Genomic DNA, 17,898 nt, shown 5'->3' on the forward strand with positions numbered 1-17,898 from the left:
GGAATCTGAATGCAGAAAAATATCGCCAAATCCTGGAGGATAATCTGACTCAGTCTGCAAGAGAACTACGACTTGGGAGAAGATTTATTTTCCAGCAAGACAACGACCCCAAGCATACAGCAAAAGCTACACAGAAATGGTTCAAAGACAACAAGGTGAATGTTCTGGAGTGGCCAAGTCAAAGCCCAGATCTCAATCCAATCGAGAATTTGTGGCTGGACTTGAAAAGAGCTGTTCACGCCCGATCCCCGAGCAACCTGACAGAGCTTGAGCTGTTTTGCAAAGGAAGAATGGAGAAAAATTGCAGTGTCCAGATGTGCCAGCCTGATTGAGACATTCAGACTCAGTGCTGTGATTGCAGCCAAAGGTGCATCTACTAAATACTGACCTGAAGTGGGTGAATATTTATGCAATCATTTACTTTACCTTATATATTTTTAATTAATTTACATTATTTAAAAAAAAATCTGTTTTCACTTTGATATTAAAGTTTTGTTTTTTTTGCAAATTCTTGTCAAAAAAGCCAAATTATATTGACCATGATTTCATGTACAAAAGCAACAAAAGGGTGAAACATCCTTCCCTCACTGCTAGACCTCTCTGGGGAGTAACATAAATCATATAATTGTCTGTGGTGAGCTAAATAAATGGTTGGAAAGATGGCCTTCTTTAATCTGGACCCTGGAGTTGACCGGTAATTGTCGCAAAGGATGATTTGTTCAGTGTAACAGCCCCATCGGGATCTCAGTTTCCAAGCAGCTAGAGAAAAGGTAAAGTTAAAGGAATTCTTCAACCCCCTAGGAAGATTATTTGAGTATCAATGACTCACCTTGTGTTACCTTGAAGAAAACTATCTTTTATGCCTCCAAATGTGCACTGGTCAGGTACACCCCGTCGATGCAAAAGTCACTGAATTTCCCGTGCCCACCGATGTGCTTTGGATTCATCGCATGACAGGTGTTCACCCCCGTAACCACCTCGTTAGCGCCAAGGTTGAATTTATTAGGAATCCCCGCATGTCAGCACGCATTGTCATCAGCTCAATGGCAGAGCAGGGCATCCTTCAGAGGATCGGCGGGTTTGATCCCCAGCTCTGCTAGTCCATGTCTATGTGTCCTTGGGCAAGGCACTTAACCCAAATTGCTCCATTCAAATTGCTGTGAATAGGTTTGAAGGGTTAGTTAGAGCCCTGATCGGCAGGTGGCACTTTGTATGGTGCTATCAGTGTATGAATGGCTGTAAATGAATTAATGATGACAAGTAGTGTAAAAGCGCTTTGAGTGCTCGGAAGACTAGAAAAGCGCTCTACAAGTACAGTCCACCTGAACCACCATTTACCATTTGACATCGTAAAAAGTCACCTGTGTGTTCGGCCAATACTTGATGCTCCCGACTTCTTCAAGCTGGAGGTCTAACTGAGTGCAGTAGGAGCCTGAGCAGAGTGGATCCAGCAAAATTATGGAATTGATCCCCCTTCAGCTACTTCTCCTGTAAATATAACAAACACTAAGTTAGATGTTCTACTATCGAGCAGAATCCAGCTTAGCTGTTAAGTACATTGGATCCCCATAGGGTACACTGACGAAAACACCTCGCCTTCTTGTCGTCCATGTACAATGGGCTCATGTACTGGTTGCTGTTGGCACACAAGTTTGAACTAGAAATAGAGCATAAGTTGGGCTCTGAAAATGTGATAGCCGAGGCCCTATCATTAGTAGATGTGTGTGAATTATATTACAAACCCAGAGGTTTGAATTTATAAAGATAGACATCTCTGGGACCTGCAGTGTGAAATTCTCAGGATCAGAAGCTAAAGTCAAGTCCATTTCGTTTTTTTGTCTTTAATTCTTTTGCAACAGAGCATCTGACTGCTATGCGCGCACACACACACAAAAAAACACCTTTATCCCAGATGAGTTTTATTTTCTTGGTAAGCAGATGACAAAACACTGAAAGTGAAGATAAAAGACTTTACCTCTATAAATAAATAGAAAATGAATGAGATGCTAGGGATTATTCATGAAGGACATACCCTCCACTGAAGTAAACTGAAGAATAAATTAGAAAAAAAACAAAAAACAGAAGCTACATTATTCTTTTTAAAAAGCTTGTTGAACCTTTAAAAAAAAACATTTCTGCATAGATAGTCTTGTATTCAAAGTTTGTGTTCTAGGTCTGCGAGGTTGTTAAAATACCCCCCCCCTCCACCATACAGCTCTGATATGCACCCTTTCTTGATGAACAAACCTAAAGAATACATGGCTCAAAAATACTAGTTTCAAGATTATCTATGATCATGTACACAGTGATTTTGAGGTGATAAAGCGCCTTACTTCATAACTCTTAACATTGTAGTTTCTAAGAGAACCTAAGTACAACGTGGTTAAGGGTTACATGGAAGCACGTGGAGACAGTGTGATGGGGTCATTTTGGCTAGCAAGCCTGTGCACGGTGGCCCCAAAACCTTTTTTGTTCCCCTCAAATCTGCCATTTTGTCTTCAAGAATGAGCCAACGTAGGCTATCCAATCCGTACCTCTATATACAGATTTAGTGGCGCCCAAACTGCAACAAGGGCCAGCCAATGGTACGCCAAAGCTCCTGCAGGACGCACGTGCCCACATGGTGCATGTAGTGAATGATAATGTGTCCATGGCTACTATGCTGGAACAACATCACCTGTGTAAATTTATGCATTTCTTCACTCGGGTGGCGACAGTGTCACCAACAAAGCTAAACGGCTAGTAACAACGACCCATAACAGAACGATGGATCCGATCTGAGGCGCCTGTTTGAATCCTATGTTTTAGGAAACCATCCGGCACACATAGTCACACTCTGTTATGATCACATTCAAGAAAACCCTTCTTTACCTTAATAATAGAGATGAGAAAATTGGATGGGAGGAGCTATCTTTCTCACCTTCTAGATTATAGATGAGCAAAGGCCCGCCCCTTCCTGTGGACCACCATGGGAGATTATTTCGGAAAAATATCTAGGTAGTCAACAGCAAGAGACAAATCGTTTTTTGTTTGAATTGTGCCATATATGTTTGACAATAAAAAAAAATGGTTTGCGCGCCAAAATATGTTTGGTACCAGGATGTACTCAGACCAACAACTTGTCTCGCTGGTTCTTTCGCTTGCCTAGTTAGCTAGCTAGCTGTTGCAATGTATATTGCCCGATAGGAGAGATGTAGTCCACCGAGAGGACACACAAAAAACTATATGTTATTACGACAAACTGGGACTTTTATTGACTTGCAAAATTATCTTTTAAATTCATGGCACAATTCAAACGGGATGAAAAAAATGAATAAATGTTTTTTTCTTTCCGAAATGAGGTGGGCACTCCAGAAGGGGAGGGATTTTGCCTCTCGTTTGAAGGAATGGCCTGTGCAGATATAGCATGTCACAACTTTTAAGAGTGCGCTATAAATTATTCCTCAACCAAATATACAAACAATGTAGACGTTGACCTTTAAGATATTTTCCTCTATTTGTGTACAAGGTAGTGAGATAAAAGCAGCTAGTACTACCGTTAGCTAGCCTGGTGCAAAGTAACAGACGTCATTTCAAACAGTAGTTAACCCCACAGAACAATGACTGCCTATAATCATCAAATAGTCCAAAGGGCTGCTCGGTTTTCTGTAACGGGTGAAGTAGAAACGGCAGCATGTAGCACCAGTGAATGTTGGGAGACTCGCCTCCCTAGCGCTCTTTCCTTCAAAGTCCAACATCGGTACCTCTGAACTTCTCCTCTGCTTGGAGATTTAGTGCTTCAGGTTGGCAGAAGGTAAGACTCGCAGGTTAGCCATGACTTTTTAGCAGACATAACGTGTTATTTAGCTAACGACTAGCTTTTTGGCTTTATGTTGTAAGCTACTGTAACTTAGCTACATAGTTGGAACTTACTGACAGCGTTAACCAGTAAAGACCTGACCCGGGAGCAGTGAACACGGACCAACAGAAGAGAGGACAACGAGAAAATGACGTGGTTAATACAGGTTACCGCCTTCAGAATGGAAATTTAAAGAACTTCAGAGGGAAAAAAACAGGAGTCGTGCTGTGCTTAAAACCTGCCACTGCAACAAGAGAGTGAATTTTAACCCATTGATCTAAAAAAGTTGGGAATGTGAAGCTGACATTTATTTATTTTTTGTTATCGGAAAGAAACTTGATCCTTGTTCATTAAAGGGGAAATACGCCTGTTTTCAGAATTCATACATATTCCTATTGTTTAAGAAAGTCCACAAATATGAATAAACATGAACAACTCTCTCAAATCCAAATAACTAGAGTGCTAAAACTGAAATGTGTGATGTCATCAAGTATAAACCTTGGAGCTATGGACATATTGATTGGGAAAGAGGGGAATGTTGTGAGTATATGGGTACATGGTCTGTTTCACTAATTGACAACGCTACAATAGAATGAACGGAGCTCCACTGCCTTTTGTTAATTAACACATCCGAAAAGTTCAGAGGACCACCTTCCAAAATAAAAGGAGAAAAAAATGAAGTTAAAAAATAAGTAACCTCGGCTGTAAATGTGTTGTGCATCTGCCAGCTGTAATAACCAAAAGAAACATTCTGCTTATCCCCACTCATCACTGCCTGCCATATGAATCCAAATTTAATGGATTCATATTTCTACTACTTGACGACATCTCAAGTTTCAGAGAGAAGCTCATGTTCACAAATATTGATTGAGCGTTCCTACGACATGAATAACATACTGGAATTCTTCATGTAGGTGGTGTTTCCTGTGATGTATTTTATTATTTTCCATCTACTCCAAAACACCCATAAAATATTAAATAACATAAATCAATAGAATGTAGATATTTTAACTATTTTAACTATTTGAATAATAATGATATAATATTAAATTATCATGAATTGAGTTTTAGCTATTTATTAAGTTACGTAACAATTTATTTGGGTCATGTTTATTTATTCATTATTATTGTGGAATAATTATAATATTGATTATTTCACATCGTTTCATGTCTTATGTTCTATTTATATAGTTCTGCTCTCACCTCTGCAAAGTCATCATCCCTCATCCTCTGGTAGCTTCATTTATTTTCTTTGCCGAAGTATTTGAACAGAAATTAAGGAAGATGTGCCGAAAGAAAGCAGTGGCAAGTTGACCTGAGGCATTGAGACACCTGGAATAAGACTAGAATCTACCAACCGACACATCGCGAGCCGACGGGCTCTGCTTGTGCAGATTTCCATTCTGAAGGGGGTACTCAGATGAAGCTCCAGATAATCCAGATGTTTCCGAGGAAGACAACAGACCGGGTCTCGCCAAAAAACATCCTTACTCTCAAGGACCCCGTCCTCTCTACTCACTACCAGGAGAATGGGGACAGGAACCACGCTGCCCCATTGACTGGTTTCTAAAGTCAGCACCGCATCCGAAGCACTATGAGTTCAAGTCAGCGATACAGGTAGTTAAGCTGATCCAAAATCTGTGTCTAAAGGCAACTTCCAATGTTGAGAAAGACTGACGGGCTAGCTGTTCTATCTCTATCTCTATCTCTCTCTATCTATCTATCTATCTATCTCAAGGCTGCTGACTAATGACAGTGTCTAACCACTTCTTGTACGCCTGGCGAAGCGTCTCTGCTCGGGGTTACAGCAGCCGTCCAGGATCCCGCTACGAAGCTGTGCTCGGAGGCAGGGCGGGGGCTGGGCTCCAGCAAGCCCCGCTTCAGTCGCTTGCTGTCGCGCGGGTCCGGCAGGGACGCCCCGTCCACCTCCATAGCTTCGCCGGCGTGCCTCTGTCCATTCACACTCCCCTCCTCCCTGCCTGCAGAGCTTTGTGGGCCGGCCTTCGATGGGACTGGGTCTCCATTGTTTAGGCGGTCCGGCTCGCCGCCTCCGTTGCTGCTGCAGTGGTGCTGGTGGTCCCTCCTCCAGTGGTGCCAAAGGTAGTAGACGTGCCGCCTGGAAAGGGGTGGAAAGACACATCGCACAGCTTGTTATTGAAATGAGCTCTGGTTTGGGGTCAGATTTCACATCCGGGCTGGATGTGAAATCTGCTGGCTCTGAAGATACAGCAACTGGATTGGCAATTTCTCGCCTCAAAGTTGTTAAGAAGAATATTTTTGCAGGCTGCTGAGATGAAGTTATATCGGTAATATATAGAGAAAAAACTTGCTTAAAGTGGTAATTTAAATAAAGGAAAAACTTGGGATAGTCTCTGACATTAAAGTGGCAGTTAACGAGAAAAAAGTTTACTAGCAAATGTCGTCGTTTCCAAATCGGGGACGACGACAGACACATTTTAGTTCCTCTGAAACTTTCTAACGCTGCCATTTCATCATTTACACTTGTATTAATTATTGCATATTTTAATGAGTTTGTCTCCCTGACTGTAAACATGTAGTGTATTATTGTTAAGGAGAATTAAGCAACTTGTCCGTTTAAGCTCACAGTCTGTAAATAGCGATTACTATTTAAAACCATGTCTATTTCTGACTGATCAGAACTTTTGTTATCAGGAATCATTAGACCTCATTTATTAGCTTTCTAATTATTTGTGATGCACTCTCTGTAAGGTTTTCCATGACATGCCACAAGGTTGGTTTAATGTATTGTTTTCCTAATAACGTGAATGCACTGTTAGTCAACAAATAAAACAAGGTTATTTTAAAGGGGAAAATGTCTTATCAAAGTATTTCAATTATGAAGAGAGCCACAAATAACCAAAATTAAAAAAAATGTGAATCACTTGATCCAAACCATGTGAATCAACTAAACTACTTAAATAATCTAAATAAAGATAAATCATTTAAGTCAGTAAGCTCCCGTGTGGCGTTTAGGGAAAGAACGGCGTTTTGCTTTAAGTGGACATCTCAATGCCTGCTATACAATCATCTAGTTGTTTTTCAGTGTTTTCCGAAGTACCACGTCTAATGAGGATGCTCTCTGTCTGTCTGTGCAATCAATGCAATTCTTAATGTGTTTTGTAATCAATTATTCTGCTGATAACACTGAGAACGACTCTCCGCTCTCCATCCAGCAGGACAAAACCTCTCAGCTGAGCGTTTGTGGAGGCGGAGTGATACAGACATATAGGCATGTCTCCATCGTCATGCTTGCTTTGTTTGGAAGAACAGGCTTGTGGAGATAAAATGTACATGTATCTCGAGTCGCAATTTGTCATTCAGAACTATTTTATTAAAATAAAATAAAAATAATATGGCAGCCAGCGCTTTATGTCTGGTGATTTCGCCCCTCAGAATGGACAGTATAATGGTTCAGGGAGTGAATGCTGTGTTTACAGACAAACTTCTTGGCATCATCATGGTCCATCAAGAGTAAAACAGCCACGTCAACATTGATGAGGATTTTTTTTTTTGGTCAATGCAGTTCATAAGAACGTTACACGAAAATACTTCAAGAATATTTTTTTTTTGCATATATTTTTAGGATACATTATAGAGAAAAATTAATCTTCAAAGAATCACATTTTAGATATTCCTCATGTATTTTGTATGAAAAGTCTTATTTTAACAAGTGACTATAGTTGCCAAACAATGTAGTGGAGTTAAGTAGGATGAAATGGTACCTCAAAATGGTTCTTAAAGAGAGTTCTTGAGTAAATCTTCACCACACACATTACAATACCAACAAAGAAGATCGACACACATCAACCTCTCTGCAGCAGAAAATCCTTTTGAACTCTTAATGGTTGTACATTAACTGAAACAACGTGCAAACACTAAAGTTTGACTGCAGTGCTGTACTGTGCTTCTGTTTCATTGCATTATATTATAACTGTCTTGTGTTACGTTCACCTCTGTGGCCTCACCTGTGACTCCAAAGTGTCTCGTGACCCGGGAAGGACTGGATCAGGTCCGAGCACAGCTCCACCTCCTGGTGCAAGAGTTGAAGGACCGAGGGGGAGCTGAGCTGACTCTCCTCCTCACCCACTCCCTCCGCTCCCGACAGTTCCCCATTAGCCTGGTCATGGCCGTGATGTGGGGGACTGCTGCTGGAGACTGTGCTGCACCGGTGCTGTGGTGAACTGGCGGTGGTGGTGGTGGTGGTGGTGGTGGTGGTGGTGGTGGAGGCTGGAGTCTGGGAGAGCTCAGCGATCAGCTCCTCGAGGAGGAACTGGCGATAGTGGAAGCCACTGTGGTCAGACACGTGCATGGCCACCCAAAGGCGCATAGAGGACAGCTCATCGTGGAAAACCTGAGAGCAAACATGGCAGTTTGTGAAGAACAGTGGACTAATAAGGAAATCCAACACAATTTTATGAGGTTGTCGTGTAGTTCATTTAGCCATCTGGTGATCTTAATTCAATAAGATGTCCCATATAATACACTGTGTTGAGTAATTGTTGCACAAAATGTGTTGGCAGATTCCTGGACTGAGTTATGACTTATTTGAATTACTAATCAACAATTCAACCTTGGTATGAGTGTCATGTAAGTTAAAAAAAAATATATAAAAAATACTACATAAGTGGCTGGTAATAAATCGAGAAAAAAAATCAATCGTAATTTTACATAGTTTCTGATATTTTCAGAGATTAAAGTGGCAAATTTACAAGAGACTCACAAATGTATGCAAAAACAAAACTACAAATAATACTCAGAGGCTCTGCAATAATTGTCTGTATCAATTCCCAGATGGCCTCAACTCAATTGTATCAGTCATTGTTGGGAATAATCTTTCCCAACCAAAACATTTAAGTATAAAGACATTTCCCTCACAATTAGTGGTATTTTCTATTGCATTTATCAGGCACGCAGGTAACATGCTTTGTAACTCATGTGAATATAATCCAATTAATCTTATTTTCATACATTATGTATTTATATATACCCTTTTTTAACATCTTATAATGACAAAACAGACATGAATCCTTATGCTAACTTTGCCAAAGCCATCCTTTGCTCTTCCACTCGGCTCATCCTAGGTCATTTAAATGCGTTTTTGAAATTGTTTGAATGCATTTAATGCGTATGTCAGTTTATAGTTATTCTGTATGGGTGGACAACAATTTTTGCATCTGCTGATTTGATCACGGAGATTCGAGTGACGGCTGACTTGACTGCAGAATGACGGGTTGATCCAACCTTTTAAAGTGAAGCGAAGTGGTTCCTTGACTGAAACACTAGATTTACAACATTTTTTCTACCAAAACCACTTTATCTCAGAGACTATCCAAGCTTTTTCTCTACATTCTTGACTTTAATCTAACAAAATTTGTATACCCTTTCTATCCAAAACACTTGAACGTGCTGTCTTTAACCAACTGTCTTCCTACCTCCACCAGAACAACCTCTTGGACCCCCACCAGTCCTGGTTCAAGGTGGGTCACTCGACAGAGACAGCCCTCCTTGCGGTGACAGAGTCGCTTCACGCCTCAGCGACTCTGATTCTCCAGATGTCAGCAGCCAGTGCACGCCTGCTGCGTGCCTGGCTGACATCTCGATGCTGCCGGGGTTGGCTGGACATCTCGGCATGATGGCGACACACCACCTGAAGCTCAACCTGGACAAAACTGAGCTACTGTTCCTCCCGGGGAAGGGTTGCCCGCACCGAGACCTGTCCATCACCATTGATGATACCGTGGTGACGCCAACTCGGACTGCGAGGAATCTGGGTGTGACCCTGGACGACCAACTGTCGCTCTCAGCAAACATTGCATCGGTCACACGCTCCTGCAGATTCCTCCTCTACAACATCAGGAGGATTCGCCCCTTCCTCACTGAGGAGACAGCGCAGGTGCTCATCCAGGCTCTGGTCATCTGCCGCCTGGACTACTGCAACTCACTACTTGCCGGAGCCCCGGCGTCGGCCATCAGACCTCTGGAGCTTGTCCAGAAAGCTGCAGCTCGTCTGGTGTTCAATCGCCCCAAGTTCTCCACACAACTTCCCTTCTCCGTTCTCTACACTGGCTCCCTGTTAGAGCTCGCATCCAGTTTAAGACTCTGGTGCTAGCCTACAGGGCAGTGAAAGGAAGAGCTCCCTTCCTATCTCCAGGCCTTGGTCAAGCCCTACACCTCCTCCCGACCACTTCGCTCTGCTGCCTCGGGGCGATTGGTTGCCCGTCGCTCAGAGGTCCCTGCGGCCGATCCACCCGGTCACAGCTTTTTTCTGTCCTGGCCCTACAGTGGTGGAATGAACTCCCCACTGACCTCAGGACAGCAGAGTCGCTGCCCATCTTTCTGCGCAGGCTGAAAACTCACCTCTTCAGGAAGTACTACCCGGAGCCTTCCTCGTAGCACTTATTGCATTCGTATTAGTTTGTTGCACTTATTGTATTCGTATTAATTTGCTTCTGCACTATACTTTTGCTCTGGTCTATGCTTTTAGATGCTTGTTTAAGAAAGGAGATGCACTTATGACTTCTGGTGACTAGTAGTTCTCTTGAATACCTATGTTGAATACACTTATTGTAAGTCGCTTTGGATAAAAGCGTCTGCTAAATGACTATAATGTAATGTATAATTATTTTACCTTTCACTGGCCCTGATACGCCTTGGTACATTTTTGACTTTGGCACGTGGTCAACGTGTCATACAAGCTGTAAAAGTTCAAATGTTTAATTTGAATTGATGGCCCCTTGTAAACTGAACACTTCCAGATTGATTGGCAGCTTAAAAGTGCAAAACTATAGCAGGTTGTTTATACCCTGATGGAAATCTGACCAGTCCCTTACAACGGTCCAATTAACTCACAGGGTCCAACTCTATTGACCTTTTTCCTCTTTATTTGTTGTTGTAACAAACAGTCTTCTAGTCAGAACTGTGTTTTTGTGTCAAATGGGTCTTACCCATTAGGTTGGAAAACATCCAGCCCAAACGTTCAGTTAAGATGTGAGTAAATACTCAGAGATCCACATTAAAAACGAAAGTGTATGAAGAGGAACATAAAAGGAAACTCTGGGATTTTTCCACCTGTATGTGAGTGAGAATGCACAGGTGGCATTTCAAAGGTTATGAAAATAACCTCCTTGAATATTTAAAAGAAGAAATAATAATAAAATCCACTCTTCCTCATCCTACCTTGACGTTGCCCTTGGCCATGTGCTGCAGCACCCAGATGCGATGGGACCAGGCGTTGTAGTTGCTGGGGTAGCGGCAGGCTGCGTCTGAGCACACCTTCATCTCTTGATGGAGCGTCCTGGCCAGATGGTCACTGAGCCTCTGGCTCTGCTCGCCATCGGCCTGCTCTGCTTGGCCCTGCTGATGCTTCCGGCTGCGGCCCACAGCCGGGAGCTGACGCAGGATCTGCTGCAGCACCCAGCGTCTGAGGGGAGAAACCGGTCCCAGGGTGAGGCTACTCCTTCGGACCGCTACACAAAAGACAATCACACTCCTGCCACCGGGGCTGTGAAGTCAAACTTGCTTGCACCAGTGAACAAAGAACTTAATTTTGTATTTTTTTTATAAGACTGAAGTTTGAATGTGTTGTTCCCCAAGACCCCATGAAACAGGATTCAAGGAACACATTAGGAGGTGACACTGACTGTCAGAGAAGCTGAAGCAGAGAAAGGCTGAGCAGCCGGCTTTCACTAAAATTCACTCCGGTTCTATCTGGATCCATCAATTTTTTTACCCCGCATAATATTTAACCAATGAGGAATATATTCAACATTTCTCACACTAAACAACAACAATACCCCACATCAGTCTGTTACGAGTCATTACAAGTTGCTGTTTACTGCCAGTCCTGCTGGTCTTCATGGAAAAAATGGAACAACCAGTTGCCACAACCAGAACCTGGCCTGTGTCTTAACTGGCAACCATAGTTACTGGTTCCAAAATAGTCCCCGTTATTGCCGTAATTTTTTTGTTTTACGAGTGTCAGGCCTGCACATTGCTGATTGGTCAAACATAAAACTTGGGGCCGCTACAACTTGCCTACAGAGTCATTCTCAATTAAGGGTAAGCTAGATGCAGCTGGAATGAAGGTTAGAACGAGTGGTGGGCATTTCTGCTAATGTTTATTCAAAACTAAGTCGAAACAGAAAGAGATGCGGAGTGTATGCGCGAATGAGCTCAGCTTACAACTGAAGAAGGAGCTGTGATTTAGAGGACAAAGTGATTAAACGAGAAACAAAAACTAAATTTGCTGATTGTTTCTATTCATTGTTACATTCTAAAACAGCTCAACAGTAAGGCTTGCCCAGGGCAAGTATAATTCCGGGTAAGTAGTAAAAAAATTGAATAAAAGCAGATTGTTTTCTTTCCCAAGAGCTGAGGATGGAAGTAGCTAAGGAGTAAGCCACATCGCTTCCCTCTTGTGCGATACCGATTGGGGCGCAAAATAGAGGCTGCTATTTCAATCTCTCGTCAGCTATCATCAGAGGACACAGGAGACAGGAATTAATAAATTAGAAACTTTCAAAACCAAACTGCCATGTAATTTCCTGTATATTGGTAGTTATTATTATTTAAAAAATTAGATCATTTATAACCTATTTGTGTAAAAGCAGTGTGCACACCTCACATAGAAAAAACAAGTACAACACTGGATCTCTGTGGGACATAAGCACCACTAAGATGCTCGTCTCACGGCCAATACGTTACGTGTTCAATTTAGCCTGCGACAGATGACAAATGTGACAGAGTTTAGAGAGGAATGGGGAGCTCTGCTGCAAAGTCTTACCGGTGTATCCACGTCTCCGGGCTCTTGGGGAATTTGGTGAGGGCCAGCTGGCCCAGGTAGAGGTCCTTCTCCGGGTTGAGAGCTCCGCACTGCAGCAGCTCCTTCCTGCAACAACAATCGGCCATGCGTTACGTTAGACCCACTCGTACTTTAGCCAGACTGTGGCACGTTAAGGTGTGATCATGTTGTATTTCCATAGAAGCCTCGCATCAGTGAGCCAATGCACCAGCTTCCGAGAATTGTGTCTTATGTTTTGTCGGGATGTTCGACGTGATTGAGGGCACAGAAAATTAAAAAACAGCCGTCATCCATGAGAACTAATATTTCTGTATCCGTGTTGCAGAGGGCTGATGGGACTGGGTGTATCTGTACCTGACATTCCATGCGGTGGTGAAGTCCGGGTTCAGCAGCAACAGAGTGCAGGTGATATCCGCTAAAGCTGAGGGACACACAAACATGAGCTGTAAGCTTTTCTGGTTTTCAACATTATGGATATCACATTAACACATTGTTTATTAGTTAATTTACACTACACAGGAAAAACATGTGTCCCTCACCACCAGATCCGTTCTACTTTATATACTTGTACTATATAAATATATATATGTATATACACACACTACTTAATAAGACATCATAGTTTACTAGTAAATATATATTTGTTATTAGGAAGCTGGCTCTTCAAAGTAGCCTAACTAATAACTTATATTGTCAAATAAATGTACAGTATTGGAGTAGTCTGAACTTCCTAAGTTACATTCAATTACTGCTGGAACAAGAGCACAAAGTTCTTCATTTATCCAGCCTCTAAAATGTACAAATTGCCCTCAAAGGTCAAACCACCAAAGTGTCAAAAAATCCTGTGGGAAACACTGAAACAGGGCCTCTCTATCACTACTTAATAGGCTTTGAGTGTGAAAATATCAGGACATGCCATGATAATAATCATGTAATTATGAATTATATATTCATTATTCATTAAGGCTGCCAGGTAGAGTACGCAGTGTGCTGTGGCCATTTAGTTAATCTTGAGTAACATGGAACATTCTTTTTTTTTTTCTCCCCATTGATCAATCGATTGCTTGAAGAACAGATAGAAGTTCAACAAACCAAGATTTTCTTCAGTTGACTACAGCCCTTGAATTTAACCCGTTTCAGCTACTAAAATCAATTTCCATACTTTTCCATACAGCGTAGGAACCCTGTCATCTGTCTGTATCCTTCAGGAGTGACTCTAAATGTGGCAGATGTAGAGGGAGTTCCATTACCTTCCCTGTCCAACCAGTGCTTGCGCTGGCGGTAGAGCAGCAGCTTGTTGTGGACATATGGCAGCAGGAACTTGACGCACCAGCTCTCGACGCCGAGCTTGTTCTCCACCAGCACGATGGGACTGCGGTTGTAACGGGCCTCCGGACACGGGATCACACCGATCTCATCACTGAGGGGGCAGACACCGAGAGTGAGGGCTGAGGGAGGTTTTTACTTGCCTAAGGTGTGGAATAATTGGGAGGTTTTTACTTGCCTAAGTTATGGAATAATTGCATTTTAATAGCATTTTCTGTTATCAGCCATTTGAACCGTCTCTATATATTTATATTTGTACAGGGTAACATAAATCAGTCACATCGCTGCTTTATTTTTCTAAGAATGCTTCTTTTGTTTATGACTTTGGTTTTTGTGTTGTCTTGTTCTTAAGGCCTCTTTCCCACTGTAATAAACACTGTGCAAGTTCAGTCTAATATAATTGAGGCCAGAAATTATTCTGCTTCAGACTGTATGGTGTTCTTTTATAAGACGTATCAGATTGTGTGATGAAAGCTTGGAGAATCTTAGCATTACAATGTAAATCAATAAAAGTGACAATAATAATAATAATATTAAGGAGAAAACACGTCAAATTATGAGAAAAATGTGGTGTATCCATTGATATAGAGGACAAGTCACAGTAATACCTAATCATATGGCCTGTGGACACTTACAAAGTTGCACCGGCCAGCGCTTTCTCAGCCACTTCTTGCCGCATTAGTTGGTTTGCCGACTTGAGTCGTAGGGAGTTTACAATTTGGTCCTAAATGTCACATCTGCGTCAGCATTTGAGTATACAGGCTGTGTTTTGTGTCTTTGTTCTCCAAAGCTCTAAAAAGGCTGTGTAAGGGACACTGTTTCAGATTCCCACCCGAAGATTTCACCAACTTTGTCTCACGGTTGTTATGCAGGATCGTACAGTGCCTTAATGCTACTGGTCTCAAGAGGTGCCCAGTTAGTGGTTTTGGCCCTGGTCTCCACAGCTTATCCAATCATTTGACAGAGGTATACTTTGTGCCATATCTCACAAGTGCTTCATTCTATTGTTCCAATTGCTCATGACAATTTGACTGCTTATTGTATCTCACATCACTCATTAAATTGTTCCTGTTTTAACGGGTGCTTTTAAAATAATTAGTTTAAATATCAATGTATTTGTGTCCTGGGAGACGCCAGTCAAAAGCACCTAATTGCAGCCTATGCAGTTTTAAACACACGGAATAGAATAAATAGATTTTCATTAATTAGACATTAATTACATAACCAATAATGTCTTGACAGTTAAGTCTTACTGTAGATTATTCTTGGGTTCCCCAGGGACCTCAGTCAGTAGTCCATGTATGTGTTGGTAAGATGAGTGTTGCAGCACTGCTTTTTTGTTATTTGCATTATAAATAGATGAGAAGCTAGTGATGTTAGCTTGTGAAAGCCTAAAGTTAGCAATTTGCTAACCCTGACAGCCTGACGCCGGTGTCCTTCTACTAAAGGGACTGAAGCAGCTCTATAACGAGGGGGGAGTATAGAAACTGACTACATTTCAAATAAGACAACTTTTAATGAATTGGTTAAATGAATGATTGAATTAAGGCGCTAATGTTATTGGCTCGTGCCGAATGTGGCAGTTTTGACAGCCGCCTTACCGCGTCAAAGGGCGAGCTAACGTTGACTATTCACCCGAAATAACACACCGTTTACTATATTTTGTTATTTAACACGGAGCTTTTATCCACGGGGGTGTGTCTATTAACCATTTCCCTCTAGCTATTAAAGAAGAAACACACAGCTAGGCTAGCTAGCTAAACTGTCAACTTTCCCTGGACCGCTGTGACTCCAGGCAATAGTCCGAGCCCACACAGTTGAAAGGCTGCTTCAAGCTGCTGTTTGGCTTGGGGATCCCCTGTATTAGACAGACTCCGCTCCGGTCTGGCTGGTATGGTCACAGTCAACCATACTCACATGTTGGGGTTTCTCTTGAAGGCGTTGGTGATGTCTTTGACAACTCTCTGGACCAGGACGTCCACCTCCTCCTCCGACTCCGCCATCTTTGTGGCGCCCAGTGACGTAACACGGACCAAAAAGTTTTTCCGGGTAAAAAAAAATAAAAAAAACAATACTACGGAAGCCCGGACAGTCCCTAGGCAAAGTTACTACGAGGAGTAATTGGACTATTTAAATACGCGGTTATCTTGCTATGTAATATTTATGTATATCGAATAAAATAAAACCCGTCTGAGACATATCACCATCTTGATTTCGTTGATGTAGACATATGATATTTGTTGTATATATTCATATATTACAATGCTTTACATGACATGATATTATTATATCGTAAAACATTTTGCATGCCATGTAGCAATATGCCCTTGGTGTTTGTTGGATGGTATGTTGTATGGATACTAGTTCCAGACATCCCCATCTCCAATACTCCATTTTTCACAGATGATCTTGAAGTTGGAACACAGCCTACAGATAATATGGCCTACTAGGAGCCCTGTTGTGTGTCTCGTGATGTCCCCAGACAGAAATCAGCTGTGGGTCACTTTTGACATCCTGCTCCTACTCCTTGTCTCAACTAACCATTAAGCACAGTGCACATAACAGACTAAACATGGCAGCCATAATTTTCCCCAAACCACAGACACAAGCCATTTGCCTATTCCTGTTCCCCAGGTTTGCTGTTTGTCAGTGAGCTTGTGAGGTTTGATTAAGTTGTTTAGGAGTATGCACTAGGTAAACATAGCATGATATCAACTGACATCAAACAAAAAAACAACAAGACAGGACCGCAGTGTGTGCCTTAAACTGTCAAGTCCCTGCTCCATCCCTTGGAAAAATCACCTAAACAAAATTCCCAAAATTATTTTGAAATAGCTTCTTAACCATAAGGTTTATATGCATTTTCTAGTCTCATTTGAAAGGCAAGAAGCTGAGGAAAATAGTTCCAATGTAGGTGAACCTTATACCAATACCATTTGTATTACCAACCCACAGTTGCCATGTTAAAAATAACACAAATCTTCCAAAAACATCAAAATAGTGATAATCACAATGAATATGGATCAATATTCATAGATGACCGAAGAACGTCATGCTATAATACAGATAAATGGTGAATGCAAAGGCCAACAGGGCTAATACATGAGATTCATCTGAATCAGGGGACTCCGATGGTATCAGGGTCACTGTCTGTCCCCATCTGGTGGCTGCATCGAAGTACTGAGAGCCACGGCTCACTTGGACATGGAAGTGCAGTTTGAGCCAATATGGCAGCCTGTCTTCTCTCCCAGCCTATCCTTGTGTCTCTCTGCTAGTTTATAATGGCTGCAGACATATAAGTAACTAAAGCTGCTGGTTTTTTTGTGAAATTAACAGGTCTGGTTGAAAAACTCTGTAAAAACCATAGACTTATGTCAGTGTGAAAGTAAAATGTGTTTGAAAGCTTTGTTTACCCGTTAACAGTGGACCTTGTGTGTTTCTAGCAGAGTTTTATTATAAAGCTAAGAAATTTTAGTTTTCAGCGATACCAAACATATTGCTGTTGACAGATTAGAAAATAATCCCATCTCTTTTGCACACAACTTGTTAAAATACCTGTAATAAGATATAGTTAAAAAACATGGTTTATGGATTCTGAAAGGTGAGGAACCTATGTTTTCGAAAACAGTAAGTCGAATATCTATAAATAGACAATCTTCCATTTTAGGCTATAAATTAACTACACTACAGTCGCATGTGTACAAGTAAACAAGGCTGTGGCCTTGTACTAGTAGGCATGAAGAAGTTTTTGTAGTCTCATTTAGCCACTTGGTAACAACAGCTATTTTTTTTACTGATGTATTTTATATCGTAGATCAAAAAGTTAAAACCTGTTAAACTGGTGTTAACCACAGACCTCATACAACTAACCAAAACAAAATTTAAAAAACCCACTGACTTTGAGAGGCGAGAA

General features: G+C 41.7%; 1 protein-coding gene across 1 annotated transcript; it reads right to left on the minus strand.

Moving 5' to 3' along the window:
- Nucleotides 1-5,584: 5,584 nt before the first annotated feature.
- LOC129115792 (protein prenyltransferase alpha subunit repeat-containing protein 1-like) lies at nucleotides 5,585-16,007 on the minus strand. Its single transcript, XM_054627042.1, has 7 exons — nucleotides 15,903-16,007; nucleotides 13,910-14,079; nucleotides 13,014-13,080; nucleotides 12,642-12,746; nucleotides 11,036-11,279; nucleotides 7,825-8,210; nucleotides 5,585-5,954 (listed from the first exon to the last, which is right to left on the minus strand). Exons 1-7 carry the CDS (start codon nucleotides 15,986-15,988, stop codon nucleotides 5,585-5,587), a joined length of 1,428 nt encoding a protein of 475 aa, XP_054483017.1. The 5' UTR covers nucleotides 15,989-16,007.
- Nucleotides 16,008-17,898: the final 1,891 nt, after the last annotated feature.

The sequence above is a fragment of the Anoplopoma fimbria genome, unplaced genomic scaffold, assembly GCF_027596085.1.
Source record: "Anoplopoma fimbria isolate UVic2021 breed Golden Eagle Sablefish unplaced genomic scaffold, Afim_UVic_2022 Un_contig_12451_pilon_pilon, whole genome shotgun sequence".
Lineage (NCBI taxonomy): Eukaryota > Metazoa > Chordata > Actinopteri > Perciformes > Anoplopomatidae > Anoplopoma > Anoplopoma fimbria.